The 16,123-nt window shown below is 27.7% G+C and overlaps 1 protein-coding gene and 1 long non-coding RNA gene across 3 annotated transcripts in view; both read right to left on the reverse strand.

Moving 5' to 3' along the window:
- The window catches only part of LOC100212865 (uncharacterized), a 16,995-nt gene extending 7,446 nt beyond the window's left edge, over positions 1-9,549 (reverse strand). Inside the window, exons 1-4 of one of the 2 annotated variants that reach the window (XM_065800422.1) lie at positions 9,425-9,482; positions 8,766-8,877; positions 6,400-6,558; positions 5,286-5,393 (exon numbers count right to left, since the gene is read on the reverse strand). In XM_065800422.1, coding sequence (XP_065656494.1) covers positions 5,286-5,393; positions 6,400-6,558; positions 8,766-8,850 — 352 coding nt within the window. In that variant the 5' untranslated portion in view covers positions 8,851-8,877; positions 9,425-9,482. Of the gene's footprint in view, positions 1-5,285; positions 5,394-6,399; positions 6,559-8,765; positions 8,878-9,424 lie in introns of both variants that reach the window. The other variant, XM_065800423.1, reaches the window with a different exon arrangement.
- Positions 2,835-3,383, reverse strand: LOC136081962 (uncharacterized). Its single transcript, XR_010639280.1, has 3 exons — positions 3,341-3,383; positions 3,114-3,186; positions 2,835-2,923 (listed from the first exon to the last, which is right to left on the reverse strand). It is a non-coding gene; the product is annotated as an uncharacterized LOC136081962 (long non-coding RNA).
- Positions 9,550-16,123: the final 6,574 nt, after the last annotated feature.

The following is a 16,123-nucleotide window of genomic DNA, read 5'->3' on the forward strand; positions in this document are numbered from 1 at the left end:
AAAAACTTGTAAAAATTTACTTTTTTTATTTCTAGTTAAAAAGCCATAGTTCTTGTGCGATTAAATCTAAAATAATAATTGTGGTATGAAATTATCATTTTTTTTTGAAATTTTTATATAATTTCGCTTTTTTTAAAACCCAACATGACATATTACGAGACCCAACATGACATACATTAGAATACCAGGTTGACCTACTTTTAAGGAACTTATGCTAAAAATGTTTACACTTATAAACCTTTGTACCAAACACTATACAAATAGTGGAACTAAGATGATGTAATTTTAGCAAACAAAAATTATCAAGAGGGAAGAGTCATGACAAATCTAAAATCTAAGTTTCAGATTTTCCGCTTGGATGAGACAATGTGTTTCATATTTTATCAATCTGTTCAATTTTTAAAAATACTATAGCATTAATACAAATATTCAAAACAAAACAGTTTAGGCAAAAGACTTGTAATTCTAAGTTTTCTTATATCCTCTATAACACATTATATATATGTATTTTTTACATTTGCATATAACATTCGTTTAATGTTAATTATGCAGCCCTCGAAATCGGAAAAAATGAGATTGGCAATTTTTCAACAACCTTAAACTATTAAAGGTCGGCATCAGGTCAGCAAAAAAACTTTGACACAAAGGTTTTACCATAAAACATAAAAACGAGGTGGGCAATATTTTGCTGAACTCAAATACTTTTAGGTCGGCCTTGCTGAATGCTGACTCTAATTCCAAGGGCTGATTATGTTATATTAGATGCTATGCAATAAAGCTGCGCTTATTTAGGAAGCTCACTTGAAAAGTGTTGATTAATTGCAATTGGTATAAGAACTCATAAATTGGTTTGTTTTACAATTACATGCATGCATTAGATAGATCAGTGGTATAATGAGCTATCATCTGTGTTGTTTTGTGACGGTTCAAACCCACCCCTTAACACAATATATTTTCAATTTTTTAAATCTGGTCATATATATTTATAGCCAAAAATTAATAAAGCAAAAAAGACTTTTTAATGGTAAAAATAATATTAGCTTTTCTAGCTACAGACTTTTTTTTTTGTGCCTCCACAGCACCTTCTGGAGCAGCAGGACTGTCTTGCTAATTTTTTTCTTTATTAAGTTTTAGACCATAATTTTTTTCAGGCCACCGGAAGCTTATTAGGACTAATTACCTGAGCACATTAATAACATAAGTATCTCCACCATGACATATGCCCAACAAAGCCACTGCCTAGAAGGTGTTTTTTTGGAAAACTACAAAGAGTCACCCTGGATTTGGTTCATTACAATATAAATAACAAGAAAAATATAAATTTAACATTGTTTAATTTATATTCATTTTGGGAAATTGGTTTAAATATTCACCTTTAATAGAATTTTTAGCCATTTTGACATTTTTTACAGTCTCGTTTATAACTTTCGTGGCCTTTTTAATTTTTATGGAATATTATTTTATCAACATTAAACAATTGGGAACATAATCAGAACAGTTTTTATTTTGCATTTTTCATAGAAAGCTGTTTTTAATTAAATCGCACAGAAAATTACAAAATTAGATATTTATTTTATAAAATCATCACATTTTTTTTACATTTCTCCTATTCTTTTCGATTTTGGTTTATTGCCAAAATGAATTCGTGTCTCTTTTTTTGACCATAAACCTGCTTAGCAGTTTCGGAGGTTAGTTTTATGACTCTCTCAATGGATTGAGAATTGTTAGGAAAATCAATTAGGTTTTTGTCCAAATTCAAATGCCTCTCTAATTTTTTCTGAAGTTGCGCTAAGTGTTGCTGGTGGCTCAATCTGAATCTCATCAACAGAAACAAGAAAAGCCCAAGAACCAGCATCAAAATTTATTTTCATCACCAATTTTGGTTCGAGCTGAGTTTTGAAAGTAATGTCTTCTTTTAATTTTATTATAAAAATTTGGTTAAGAGCTCGATTTCTTGTATGCATATTTTCATCCTGCAGTATGCAGTAAATTTTCCTGCAAACAACAGTTTGAATTTCCCTGGAGATTGGTAAAAACGATACTTTGAATCCTGCTCTCTTGAAGCTTGACCAACTGAATATTTTTATATAGAAGTAGACAAGCGTTTTTAATTGTCCAGAGTGCTTGATAGCAAACCATATTACACAGTAAACTTGCACAATATACTTAGTTACTGCTAATTGCTCAAGAGATGGCTCCTTAGTCCTAACATAAAACATCATAATTCTGAGAGCTAAAGTTAGCCATCTAACATGGCAAACATGAGTTAAATAATTTTGTGATGTGGGTCCACTCTCAGCTGTAGATGTTTGTTGATATTCTTCTTTGATTACAGCAACAATGATTGGATCTCCATTAATGTTATACCTAATAGAATGTGTTAATGTAGACTTGTCTTTTTTTCCACCAACTTCAATAACCTCTAGTTCATTAATGTCAGCTACATGTTTAGAGCTTATGATGCTGCTGATTCTTTTTTTTCCCCCAAATTTTTTTTCTGTCATTATTTGTGCTTTATTACTTTCTTTAACAATTCCATCGTCAATTAATACAGCTGTTACCAAAGCAGCTGTTGCAACATCGCTTATTTCAAACCTAATAGTGGCTTTTGCCAAGATTGTTAAATAAGTTTGATTTCTTCCAGCTGATGCGGTTATAGAAAAATCAGGATCAGTTTCTGAGTTTTATTATCTAAATCACTTTTATTATCTAAATCTTATCAATCAAATCAATTTTATTATCTAAATCACTATCCATACAACAATCACATTTAATTTCTGGAGCAAGTGAGTTGGCAGATCTTATTTGTTCATTAATTTTACGATCTTGCTGCTTTTTTATCAATTGTACCAACTTGAAATCTTCCAATAGTTCCAATCTTCAATTTTTGACCTTTCAAATATTCTCTATCTGATAGTGGTACCTAAAAAATTAAAACTTTTTAATTGTAAAACATAAAAGTTATATTGTATAGTATAACAAAATGATTTGTTGTCAAAGTCAAAGAAAAAAAATTATGTTTTTTTTCTGACATGCTTTTGATTCTGACAACTTGATGTTTAACAAACTATAGATTTAAATTAAATTAACTTTTATAATTTTAACTTATTTACCTTTTTGTTAACTTCACAGAGACAAGCAAAATGTCTTGTCTTGCAATCTGGTGGGTTCCTACACCTCACAGATCTATAAAAATGTTGAAAACATAATTTATTTCTCTCCCCAAAAAATTTAAATGAAAAGTTATACTGCAAATCCTGAAATTATTTTATAATATTTATTTTTATTTTATAATAATAATTATTTTAAAATATATTAGATAAAAATACGTCTTTCTTACCTATCATTGCAAGCTACTACTGGAAGTCCACGGTTACATGACTACAAATCAAATAAACAGTCAAAATTACAATCAAGATACTTTTGTTTTTATTTGCATTTTTGGTTACTGACTTCCCGTGTAACAGAGGCAGCTTAGGATTAACTTTATTCCACAGATTGATAAGGTCACTGGCAATTTTTAAAACAATCTTTGGAGAATTATGATTTCTGACACTGTTTATATTTTTAAAAATAAAGTAGAAATATTGAACCACTTGCCTACAAGTTGGGATATCACTAATTGGAAGCTCAGATGGCAAACCAGCTTATCTCTTGTTTTCATTACGAGTTTTTAAACTTGTTATTGTTTTGGGCATTTTCTTTAACACACACACACACACACACACACACACACACACACACACACACACACACACACACACACACACACACACACACACACATATATAAACTCCTAACTGGTTGTCAGAAAGTTTTTCCGTATTTTGTTGACAAAAAGTAAAAATTAAAATGCAAGACCAGAATTTTTTTTTTTATTACTTGATAGACTGCCTGCTAAACCAAACCCTCAGTCAATGCAGCAGCACTCCCTTGCAAGTCAGGCTATAAGATAGTCGATGTAGCAGCACTCAGTTGCACGTCAGGCTATTTGTCAGTCAATGTAGCAGCACTACATTGCGAGTCAGGCTTTAAGATAGTCGATGTAGCAACACTCCGCGCGTGATTTACAGTAACAAAAATTTAAATAAAAAAATTGTTTATATTATTAAAAACATTCAGATTGTTTTTGAAAACATTCAGATGTTTTTAAAAACATTATGGTCAATTAAACCTGCGTTTTTGCAGTTTTTTTAAAAAAAGATTAATTAAATTAATGATTTTAACTTTTTGACAACACAGAAATGTTAGACTTAAGTCAAAAGTAATTAAAAGTGATTTGTTGGCATAAGAATCATTTTTACTCCCAAATGCAACAATTTATAGAACTATATATATATATGTATAAATAAATATATATATATATATATATATATATATATATATATATATATATATATATAATATATATATATATATATATATATAGTATAAAGGTATTAAGGTATAATATAAATATAAAGGTATATAACTTTTATACCATTCATTAATTAATTTAACAGAAAAATAAAACTTTTTAAAATAAATAATAACTTTTGCTCAATCAAAACTCTAACCCTAACAAAAAAAACTGCTAAAAAGTAATAAGTATATAACTTATATCAAGTAGTTCGCAAGTAGTTTGTTCACATAATATATTATTTCTAGTGTAAAACAAAAAGTATAAAAAAACAACAATCCAGTTAAAACAAAAATTACCGCAAACTATGATTTTGTTATTATAATTATTAAACTTTGATATTATAACTTATAACACCCCTTGCCCCTGAATTATGTGAATCACAAACTTACTTAAATTGATATCCCTTAATGATTATCAACTTTTGCAAGTTTATTTTTCTTTAAGTCTATATATTTATAGTATAAGAATGAACTCCAGGGTGACTCTTTTTAAATCTTGAAGCTGGCAGTGGCTTTGAGATTTGATGATGAGATTTCTTTTAAAACACTTTTAGCAAAGTTGAACTTTTAATTTGCATTTTTTATGATAAATTAAAATCTTTTTATTCAATTTTTATGTCTTATTTTATAATCAATTGCGCCTTTTAACAATGATTGGTTTTCAAAGAACCTTTTTTGTTTGAAACCAAATTTTTTGGTTACAAAAAGCGTAAATATAAAAACTAAATATCTTGTTTTCGTTGCTGTATATGATTTTTATTGATTTTTGACAATTGATTGACGATTTTTAATTTTTATGCAAATTTGTAAATAAATTTGTAATTATTTTAATTTTATGGTTAGTTAAATGGATAAAAATATAGGAAAAAATATAAATAACATACCTTTATGACCACCTTGTCTTGCTAATCTGGAGTATTCAGAAAGCTCACCAGACCCTTTCTGCCGCCTTTCTTCAGAAAGTTCTTCATTATTATCCATACGTAATAAACCTTTTAATAATATTTCAAATATTAGTTAAAATATTATTTTTTGCTCCTACAAAAATTATGTTACAATATTGCTTTTTCCAATTAACAGCCAAGTCATATTTTAATGTTATCTATGAAAAAATATTTTTTTAATTATTTATTTTAAATTTATTTGCTTTGATATACCTAGCTATTGCTATAGAAAATTATATTGCTTAAAAATAGTTTGAAACTGCTTATATTTGTATGGGCAAATCTACAACTGCTTCACAGTTATGAATATTTGCCCATACATAACTACGTAAATGCCAGTGTTTATAAGTGCACTTATCGACATTTTTACAATGCTTTAAACATATGCAAATTCCCACTCTTAGCAGTTTGCACTTATTTTTGAAGTTATAAAACTTGCACTGATTCAGCTTAAAAAAACTATATACCCTCTATGATATAAAGACATTTCTTCTAAATAGAATTTGTCTGATGAAAAACATGGTTATTAAAGGAGACAGTAACTGACCAAGAAAGAGAACACTTCAAAGAGAAGTCCAGCTTGACAAGCTACAAGAAAGAACTAAAAACTTTTATCATTGCCTGAATCCAAAGGGTAAAATGGGAAACACAAATATCAGCAAAAAGATAACATGATCTCAGCCAGTATTAAGATAATTTTATGAAATAATGTAATAGTGATAATGATAAAAAAAATCTGATGAATGAGAAGATAGAACTAAATTAGGTAGCAAACTAATTATAAAAATAACAAACAAAACACTGTCTATTTAAATTTTGTCTTGTTGCTATGAAAACATACCATAAAAAACTATTGTATTTTGCTGATACATGGAACAAACACCTTTGAAAAATATTTTTTTCCAAAATTGTTTTTACAGCAGAATAAGCCATTCTAAGAAAAGAAAAATACAAGTAGTTTCTTCTTCTTACTATACCTTTAATGATATCAAAATGTTTTTGGTCGAGAGTTAAAACAGAGAAAATACTAAGAAATGAAAAACTAGAAAATTACCTTTTCGACCTCCATTTAATGCAAGTTTAGAGTAGTCATTTCCATAATCACGCTGTGTTTTTTGAGGTCCATATGCTACATCACTAGTGTATCCAATTGTTTGCTGCTTTTCATCTCGATTTGAATTCGAATTCATATCAGTTGTTATTTTAAATAAATCTGTTTTTTTTAAAAAAATTCAAAAAATAAATAGCAAATTTAACCACTAGTATTATTATATACATCAATTATAAATCAATAAAAATAATACAGTTTAAAGGTATAAATGAAATTAATAATTATTACATTTATAATAATAATAATACTAACAATAAAAATAATAATATAATAATAATAAAGTAGTAATAATAATAATAATAATAATAATAATAATAATAATAATAATAATAATAATATAATATTCCTATACTAATTTTAATTTGTAATAATTGACGAAAAAAAAATGATAATAATATTTATAGTAAGATTAAAAGAAAGAAATTCAATGTAGAAATAGAAGCAACTAGATTAGGACATTATTATTATTTTATAAGATTTACATATCGGATTTGTGGCATGAATGCCTGTAATCTGTCATACAAATACATTATGCATGTGGTATATTTTTTAATCTTTAATCAAGAATTATTATTTATTCTTTTAGATGATTGTCTAGTTTGTTTTCAAAATTGCTCAAGAATAACGTTTTTACAATGTCATCTGGGAGGGAGTTTCATTTGTTGATTACCCGTAAAGTGAAAATATTTTGACAAGAAGCTAGACGACAATAAGGTTTTCTAGTTTAAATGAATGTCCTCTTGTAATAGAATTTTTATTTGTTTTTGGAAAAATCGTTTGACAGTTATAGCAGTTGTTCAGCTATTTATAGACGTTATTAAATCTCCACTGATTAGTCTGTATCGTATGGTTGTCATATCAATTCTTATTAGTCTTTGGTGATATGTAAGACTTTGTAATCTATGAACTAATTTAGATGCTCTCCTGAGTATATTTCAACTTGTCGTTTGTCTTTAAGTAGACAAGGGTTATATGCAGATCCACAATATTCTAAATATGGTTGAACTAGTGCTGAAAATAGTCATTTAAAACGAAATAAATTTATATAAGAGAAGGATCTTTTTATCAAAAATAGCATTTGAATTGCTTTATTAACTTGTATGGAGGTATGTTTAGAGAATAGTAGGTTATTATTGATATGTATTCCGAGGTCAGTTTCTGAGTTAGTAGATTTGATGTCAATCGTTGTTTTCTTAACTGGATCGTACATAGAATAGACATGATGCTTGTTTGTAGCCTAGGTATAGAACTGAATATTTTTTTACATTAAATATCATTCCCCCTTTAAACTGCCCAGTCAACCAAGATATCAATATCTTTTTGAACAACGGTGTATAAATGCATATTAGTAAGAGGGTAAAATATTTTTGTATTGTCGGCAAAAAGCGCTGCATTTGATGTAATTAATTATATTGGAAATATCATTAACATATATAAATGAATAATAAAGCTGAGAGAACAGAACCTTGGGGAACTCCACTTTTTACTGGTACCCAATCAGAGTAATTACAATTTATCATTACTCTTTGTTTTTTTTTTTGCTTTAAGTTCAAAAGAAGATGCTAATGTGGGACTTGGTTGAATGCTGTTTTAAAGTAAAGGTAAACATCATCGATGGGGAGACCTTATCTAAATTGATTGACCATGCATTGATTACAGTAAAAAGATTTCACAAGAGCACCCCAGATAAAACTGTGTTGACTAGGAGTTAGCAAATTATTTTTTAACAGATGAGTAAAAAGTTTGTAATTCAATAAAGATATAAAAAAAAAATGAAAGCTAACAAAAGCTTTTCTTATTTTTATTGTTATACTTATTGATGCATAACATGAAGAATGATTTGATCGAATATAAATTGAAACTTAATTAAACAGTCTAAGTTGCAGAGAAACACTCTACACTAATTATTGCAAAGAAATAATTTTTTGATAAAATAAAAAAACTTTTATTTTATGTAAATTAATAGATATACAATTGAGTGAAAAAATAAATGAATTTTGCCACATAACTAGGGATATATGGTCTGAAATTATTCCCATAAAGGTCTGGGAATCTTGCCCAGGGGTTTAAATTTTATATGTAAGAAAGTGTTGTAAAAATCTTAACTTTAATTATCTTCACATTTATTTTGAAACTTTTTTATAGAAACATTTTATATAACTTCAAAAAAATAGACTTTCGATATAAATCAAAATTCATAAATTTGAGGAAATTGTCTATTATAAATGGATAGAAAGAATTTTGAATTCTTACTATATATTTATCAAATGCTGTAGATAAAAAAAGATTGCAAAAAAGTACTAACTTACCGTTTCCTTTCCAATCTTCTTCTCTTCTTGGTGAAAGAACAAGATCTTTACGAGGAGGTGGGCCTCTGTATGGTTTTATATCCATTAAACCTTTTTTTTTTTTTTATCTTATCTATGGGGTGTAATATAACTCTTATTTAAAACCAAAACATTGCATTGTGCATAAAAACATTTTATTAATTTATTTTGATTTTGATAGTTTCATGCAAATTATGTATTTTTATTTGTATTAGTTGAAAATTTGTACTTTGTTTAACTTCTAAAAAATGTTGCTTAAATTTTAAATAAAAGCCTGAACATGCAATGAGATTAGCGAGTTAAATTTTTTCTTTTAATTTTTTGACCTGCAGCTGAATTTATAATCAAATAGCTATATCACTCAAATTAAATAATTTGTTGGCAAGAATTATTTTTAAAAATTTGTAACAAAAATCACGTTAAGAAACTAAAATCAATAAAAATAATTGATGGCAATTAATTATATTAACAAGATAAGACAAAACAAATACCAAAAGTTTAAAAGCGCAGCTTTGTGACTAATACGGATTATAATTAATAGAGGGATTGTGTCTTATCAAAACTAACTTCTTACTTATTTATTCAAAACATTTATAATAAATTAATAAATAAATTTACATTTCAATTGAAAAATGACTTACTTTTAGAAAATACAGGATAAGAACAGTTAGCGCGAAAATAAGCAACTGTTACTGAAAAGCGGCGCCGTTTATTCAAAATATACTAACAATGAAGCATGAAACTTTTCATTCTGAATGTAGTTGAGGTACTATTCAAGAAATTGCCGTCAGTCGGTTAATAGTTTAAATAATCAAGATGTTTCCGTAAAACAAGATAAATAGTTATACCGTTTAAAGAAAAATACTAAAGTTGGACTAAAGATAGATATAAGCAATCATTTAAAATTCACTTGAAATGAAATTTGCCACAAAAGACTTTATATGCTAAATAATTTATATAATTTAATTACGATATGGAATCCTAACTTTAATTTTCAGACCTGTGTGTAATCTACAAACATGTGAGATCTCAAGTTCTTGAGTGCTATTTTTAATTGAGGACTTTGCTCGGTGCTGGAATTATTTTAACTATTGAAAAAACATTTAAACAATAGAATATTCCTCAAGGAAATAGAAGAAATTTGAGCTACAACTACAAACAATTAATTTTTTTGATTACTTTTACCTATTAAATGGAGAACATCATAACTTTGCATGAAGAAAACAATTTTTTTTTTTAGGAAACGTATGGAGTTAAACACTTCGGAAACGTTCTAGCTCTTTTGATGTATAATCACGTATAAATTATGGACGTTTTTTAATTTTATTTAAAACAATTTGAAGCTAGCTGACTGAGCAAAGTCCTAAAGTAGTTCAAAAAGTGACTTTAAATAAGTTTTAAACAAAACAAGGGAGTACTGCCTAACGGGTTTTTTTTCAATTGCACAATATGTCTAAAAAATAAAAGCTCTGTAAATAAAAAAATAAAACAACTCAAATTTTTTGAACTTTGTAAAGTTAAACAACAGAGACCGCGGCAACATTTTTTAGTGTTTTAGTATATTTTTCAGATAATTTTAGAAACTTTCTGACATGAAGCCAACAACAATCTTGGGTATGTTAAATCGAAACACTAAACGTAACGAAACAAAATACTAAACAAAAAATGTTCTCAAAATATCTCAGTAAATGAAACTTGGGAACAGATAAGACCTAAAATCTTGTGCTACCACTCCATCTAGACTCCACCACCCCATCTTAGAGTTGCGAATGATAACAGTAGCAAACAGCAAATGTTTTTGTTAGTTTAACCATAAACATTTATGAACTCAGTTAAGTTAATAATTTTTTGAATTGATCAAAATTTCTTTAGTTTTTGAAATTCTTATATTAGAAAGGCTGAAACATTTTTTTATTTTTAGAAGTAAAAAAAATTTTTAGCAGTAAAGACTTTTTTTGTTGGTTAAAACTTTTTCCGCAGAACCAATGGTAGTGTGTATCTTTTTTTTTGATAAGATTTTTTGTAAAAGTTTTAACTGCTTTTCATTCCATTCATATCATTTACGTTATTTTTTTAACTTTATTGAGACAACTGTTGAAAATTACAATTTGTACTTACTATTTCAGTGATATTTTTTTCTTGTAGTTTAAACATGGCTAGTATTTCATTTTTGAATTCCGCAAAGATATCCGTGAGCATCTTTATAAGTTTTGCAAGTGTAAAAAATTGAACCTCTTTAAAGTGAGGAGGTTTCAAACTAGAATATTCGATAAACGAGTTTTCAGTTTCTAATAATAGAAGATTTCAAACAAATACTCGGTTGAAATTCTGAAATTCAAAACGTGGTTGAAATTCTGCTAGCAGATCTTCAGTTAAATTGACACATGAGAGAAACTCTCTCATGTGTCATTATATGACTCATAAGAGAAAATTAGTTTTCAAATTTTAGCTAATATTTTTTTAAGATTATAGATTTTCAACAACTCTAAATTGGTTGTTGGAATTTTCAGATCTTAATATTTGCGATATTTTATAAATTGAATGAAGACGGTATTATGAATTGCATTGGACAAAAATACCTTTGATGATATTAGCTTCGTCAACAGCAGACATCCAATTTTACCTTTCTGCCATAATTGATTTTAACTCAGTTTAAGTTTCAACTAGTTGCTACTTGTTGAATAAGCTTAGTTAAGGGTTGCTTGTGCAACTTTACTCAAAACTTCTGGTCTTAACTATTAATTATTTTATTTTTTTAAATTTCTCCCAGGAACACTAGCTAAAATTTGTGTGATAATTAATGTATCTAAGAACCAAATCATCATAATCAGCGCACCAAAGCTTGTTGTTGATGACTTAGCTGAGGTGTATTGCTTTCATTACATTTGAACTTCTATTAGTTGTTGCCTATAGATTTTCTCTAAATTCAAGTATTTTATCAAGTAATCTAGTTTCTTGATTTTTAGCATGAGAAAAAGGATAAAGTTTTTGCTACTTTGAACGCTTAGAGAATATTGTATGAAGTTTAAAATTTTGTGACGTTAGAATAATATGGTTCTATCTCCATTTTGTAACTTTAAGAGAATTTAACTTTCGGTTTTTATTTAAAATGTTTTACAGCTTTTGTTGTTTATATATAAACAATAATATAAAAACATATATTTTACCCATATATGGATAAAATATATGTTTTTATATTATTTATGCTGTATGATTAATCTTATATTATTAATTTTATTATTTTTAGAAATGCTTGTTTACAAATTAATTGTTAATCCCTTTATTATTAAATACTTTATTAAATAAGGTTGAATTTAACAATGAAAAAAAAAACCATACGTATTTAAATATTACATAATTAATAATACATAATAATAAATAATAAGTATTATATAATTATATAAATAAAAGATTTAAAACAGAATTAAAAGATTAAAAGAAAAAGATCAAATTACATTATTTTTTTACCAAGAAAATTGGGAGACGTTATTGTTCTCATAATTAAACCTTATAACTTTCTTGAACGATATGTATAATTCTTGTACCGATCTGCAATTTTTTTCTTATACCAATTACTTAATAAATGATAAAAAAAACTGATCAATAAAAAAAAAAATTATGTTGCCGAGAAAACAATATGTTTTCCGTAGCACAGTTCACAAATATAGGTTTTAGGTATAAAATGATATGACCCCGGAAGTTTCAATGGATTTAGGTCACTAATGTCATACATTATGAGGTTCTGACTTTAAAAAAATCTAATGTGTGGCCCTTTTTGAGAAAATTAAATTTGAAAATTTGCAAAAATTTCATAAGATTTTTTTAAGATTTTAAAAGGTTTACCTTCTGTAATTAGTGTTTAAATCAACAATATGGTTGATAATACAATATTTATTATTATTTTTTGTTAAATATAACAAGACTACGATATTTTAGTTAAAAACCCAAAAAATTAGATCTGATTCCCATTATATATCAATATTTGTAGCTTTATTGCATAACTAGTCATATATATATATATATATATATATATATATATATATATATATATATATATATATATATATATATATATATATATATATATATATATATATATATATATATATATATATATATATATATGTATAAAGTATATATATATATATATATATATATATATATATATATATATATATATATATATATATATATATATATATATATATATATATATATATATGTATAAATGTGTATTAACACAATGATTCTCCAATTGCAGTCGTAGTATTTTTTATGTATTCTCGTTTTTATTATTTATTTGTTTCTATATTTTAATGGATTACTATAAAATAGTATTTCTTATAAACACTTATTCTAGTTTTTACTGTCTTCTTATGCTCACTTTCGAAACTTAAAATATAGCTAGATATATACTTATATGTTTTAAATAGATAATCTGGAAAAATAAAAAATAAAATCTACAAAACTAGTTTAACGAACCAAAAGGTTATGCCACGCCTACTCTTTAAAAAGAATAAGTATAAGAGATGTCACGAGGACAATCAGAGAATGGTTTGTGCCTGCTGCCATCTGAAAGATTTAAATTGTATACCCATAAACCTGACACTGGAGAAAATGATCAAAGAACATATCAATCCCAACTATTCAAGACATGTGTTTGAGTATCCAACAGGTAAAACTTACATTAAAACTTTAAATGCAATTGGTTAAGTATTTTAGTCAATTTAAAATTGTGTTTTGACGGTTGTTTTTTTTACGATTCAATATGTATTAAACTAATTATTTTTTTAAAGAAAACATGTCTTACAGCTCCCTCACAACAATGTACTTTGTAAAAACAGATATTATTTTTGAATTCATAACTTTAGTTTTATTCTAAGGAATTTGTTCATCATGCAAATCATACATGTACAAGCTGGCTTCCAATAATCTTATTCCAATAAATGTTACTGAAAACTGGAAGCAAGCGGACCTAATGCTTTTCAAGTCTGGAAGAGACTGTGTCATACAGTGTACAGCTGTTCTTTGGCAAAATCCATGGATCATAGGGTACAAAAGAAAACTAAAGCTAGAATTGAAAAGTCAAAGTCAGAAAAACCTCTTATTTTATGCCCTAACTGCTTTTGTAACCTTGGTAAAGGTTTACCCCACAAATGTTCTCCTGGGCAGGAGAAGGTAAATGTTTCAACCCACCTAAGTAGCAGATCATCAAAGGTACAACAGCAAGTTACTTCAACTCTGCTCAAAAACATCTATACATCTTCACAGACAAACCTTGGAGAAGAGATCACTATTTCAACAGGTTAGGTTTCCTATCTAATATACTATAAATAACATGTGAAATAACAATTTTCATGTTTTCAGTATCAGCTATTTTCAAATATGTAAGAACAGTTAATAATTTTATTACAGGAGGAGCTTTAGTTCCTGTAACCCTTGGCAAACAAATTGAACAAAAAAAGAAAGTAAAATTTGAAGAGATCCAGCCTCTAATAAACAAACTAGGACTTAGTCAGTATATGAATAAGCAGATGTTGCAGGGGCTTCGAAAATGCGGTATTAAATTTGAGTCATTCATGGAGGCAAAACTAGACGAGAGGAGCAAGATCCTTTCAGATTTTTATGCTGTTAAGACAATTCAAGCTGAAAAGAAGATAAACAATAAGCTTACAAAGGTAGTTTCAAGAGACCTTGCTTATATTAAAGACCTTACAGAGTTTCTCAGCTTTGTCATGGATTTCAGAGGGCAAAATTACTACTGTACCTTTGTCAGAGTTGGAATTGATTCAGGTAACCAAAGCTAAGAGTTAGGGACATAGAATAAAGTTTAGCATTCTTTAAATATAGTATTTAGTAAAATGTTCCCTAATGTTCAATTTAGGTGGAGGTTCATTGAAAGTAATCTGTAACATATTTGAGCCTGAAAAAGAGAGAGAGGACGACATGGGAGATAAGGGACATACTCTGGGATCAATGGTTCTGTTGTTCTTGCATATGCAGATAACTTACAAGAGACCCATCATAACTTATTGCAGATTGTCGAAAGCATAAATCTGCATGAATGCAAATATTCTCTGGCATCAGATATGAAACTCATCAATATATTCTTGGGAATTTCGGTACTATATATATATATTATAATCCAAATTTTATATTTTTTACATTACTTGAACACATATATATGTGTTAAAGTAATGTAAAAAGTAGTACATGCAAGTATATGCGTGTACTACTTGATAAAATGTAAATCATGAATCTTATATAAATTATTCTAGGCATGGAGGAAAACATTCCTGTGCCTGGTGTGAAGGTACATCAAGTATTGCTGCTGGAGATCTCAGAACTTTGAGATCTTTAGATGATTGGTATATACTATATTGCGAGGCTGGATCGCCACACAAAAGGATGCAGGACTTCAAGGTAATGTTAATAATATACATTAAAGATAATGCTTTGCCTTTAAAAGTTCTGCATTTTATCAGACTTTAACAGATATTATTTTTACATAGAATGTTGTGAAGCCATGCTTGATTAAGGAAGATAACAAATCCAAGTTGGTGTTAGATGCTATACCTTTACCAGAACTTCACTAACTGATGGGCCTTGTAAATCATATGTCATCATTCCTAACCAAATTGTGGCCCGAGTTTGAGATGTGGGTTGCAAGCTTGGGATGTTTAAGAAAAGGATATCATGGTGGAACTTATGAAGGAAATACTTCAAAACGGATCCTAGAACAGTGCGATGAGCTAGAAAATATTTTGCCAGTAGAGCTATTACCTCTATTAAAACCGCTGCAAAAGTTCCACGTGGTAGTTCAAGGAACATTCGGAAACAGTTTAGATCCCAATTACAAAGAAGACATTCACGCATTCACGCAATCTTACATGGTTACTCAAGAATACTGTAAGGAGGTAGAATATAAAATGTACTTTTTTGCTTTTAATAGTCTGTGCAAGCACATGGGTGTTTCACTATAAATGTTATACAAAAATTTTGTATAATTTTATACAAAATACTTTTCTGATAAAGATATCAGTTCAATAAACAGCATAATTTAAAAAAAATTGATTGATATTTTATTATAGTATCTTCAAAAAGATTTAACTGTCACTTGGAAAGTACATGCTATTACAGCACACCTAGAAGAATTTATCTCCAGATCTGGGCACTCTCTTGGAAGATATGCAGAGCAGGCTTCTGAATCAGCATATGCTAAAATGAAGCCTGTCATCAACAGATTCAATGTTTCCCAAATGAACAAAAAACATTTAACAAGAAGCAAGAGAATTGCAGAGGTGTTTAGTAGTAATAACCTGTAATAAAAGAACCTTGTC

This window comes from Hydra vulgaris, chromosome 06, assembly GCF_038396675.1.
Source record: "Hydra vulgaris chromosome 06, alternate assembly HydraT2T_AEP".
In the NCBI taxonomy this organism is placed as follows: domain Eukaryota; kingdom Metazoa; phylum Cnidaria; class Hydrozoa; order Anthoathecata; family Hydridae; genus Hydra; species Hydra vulgaris.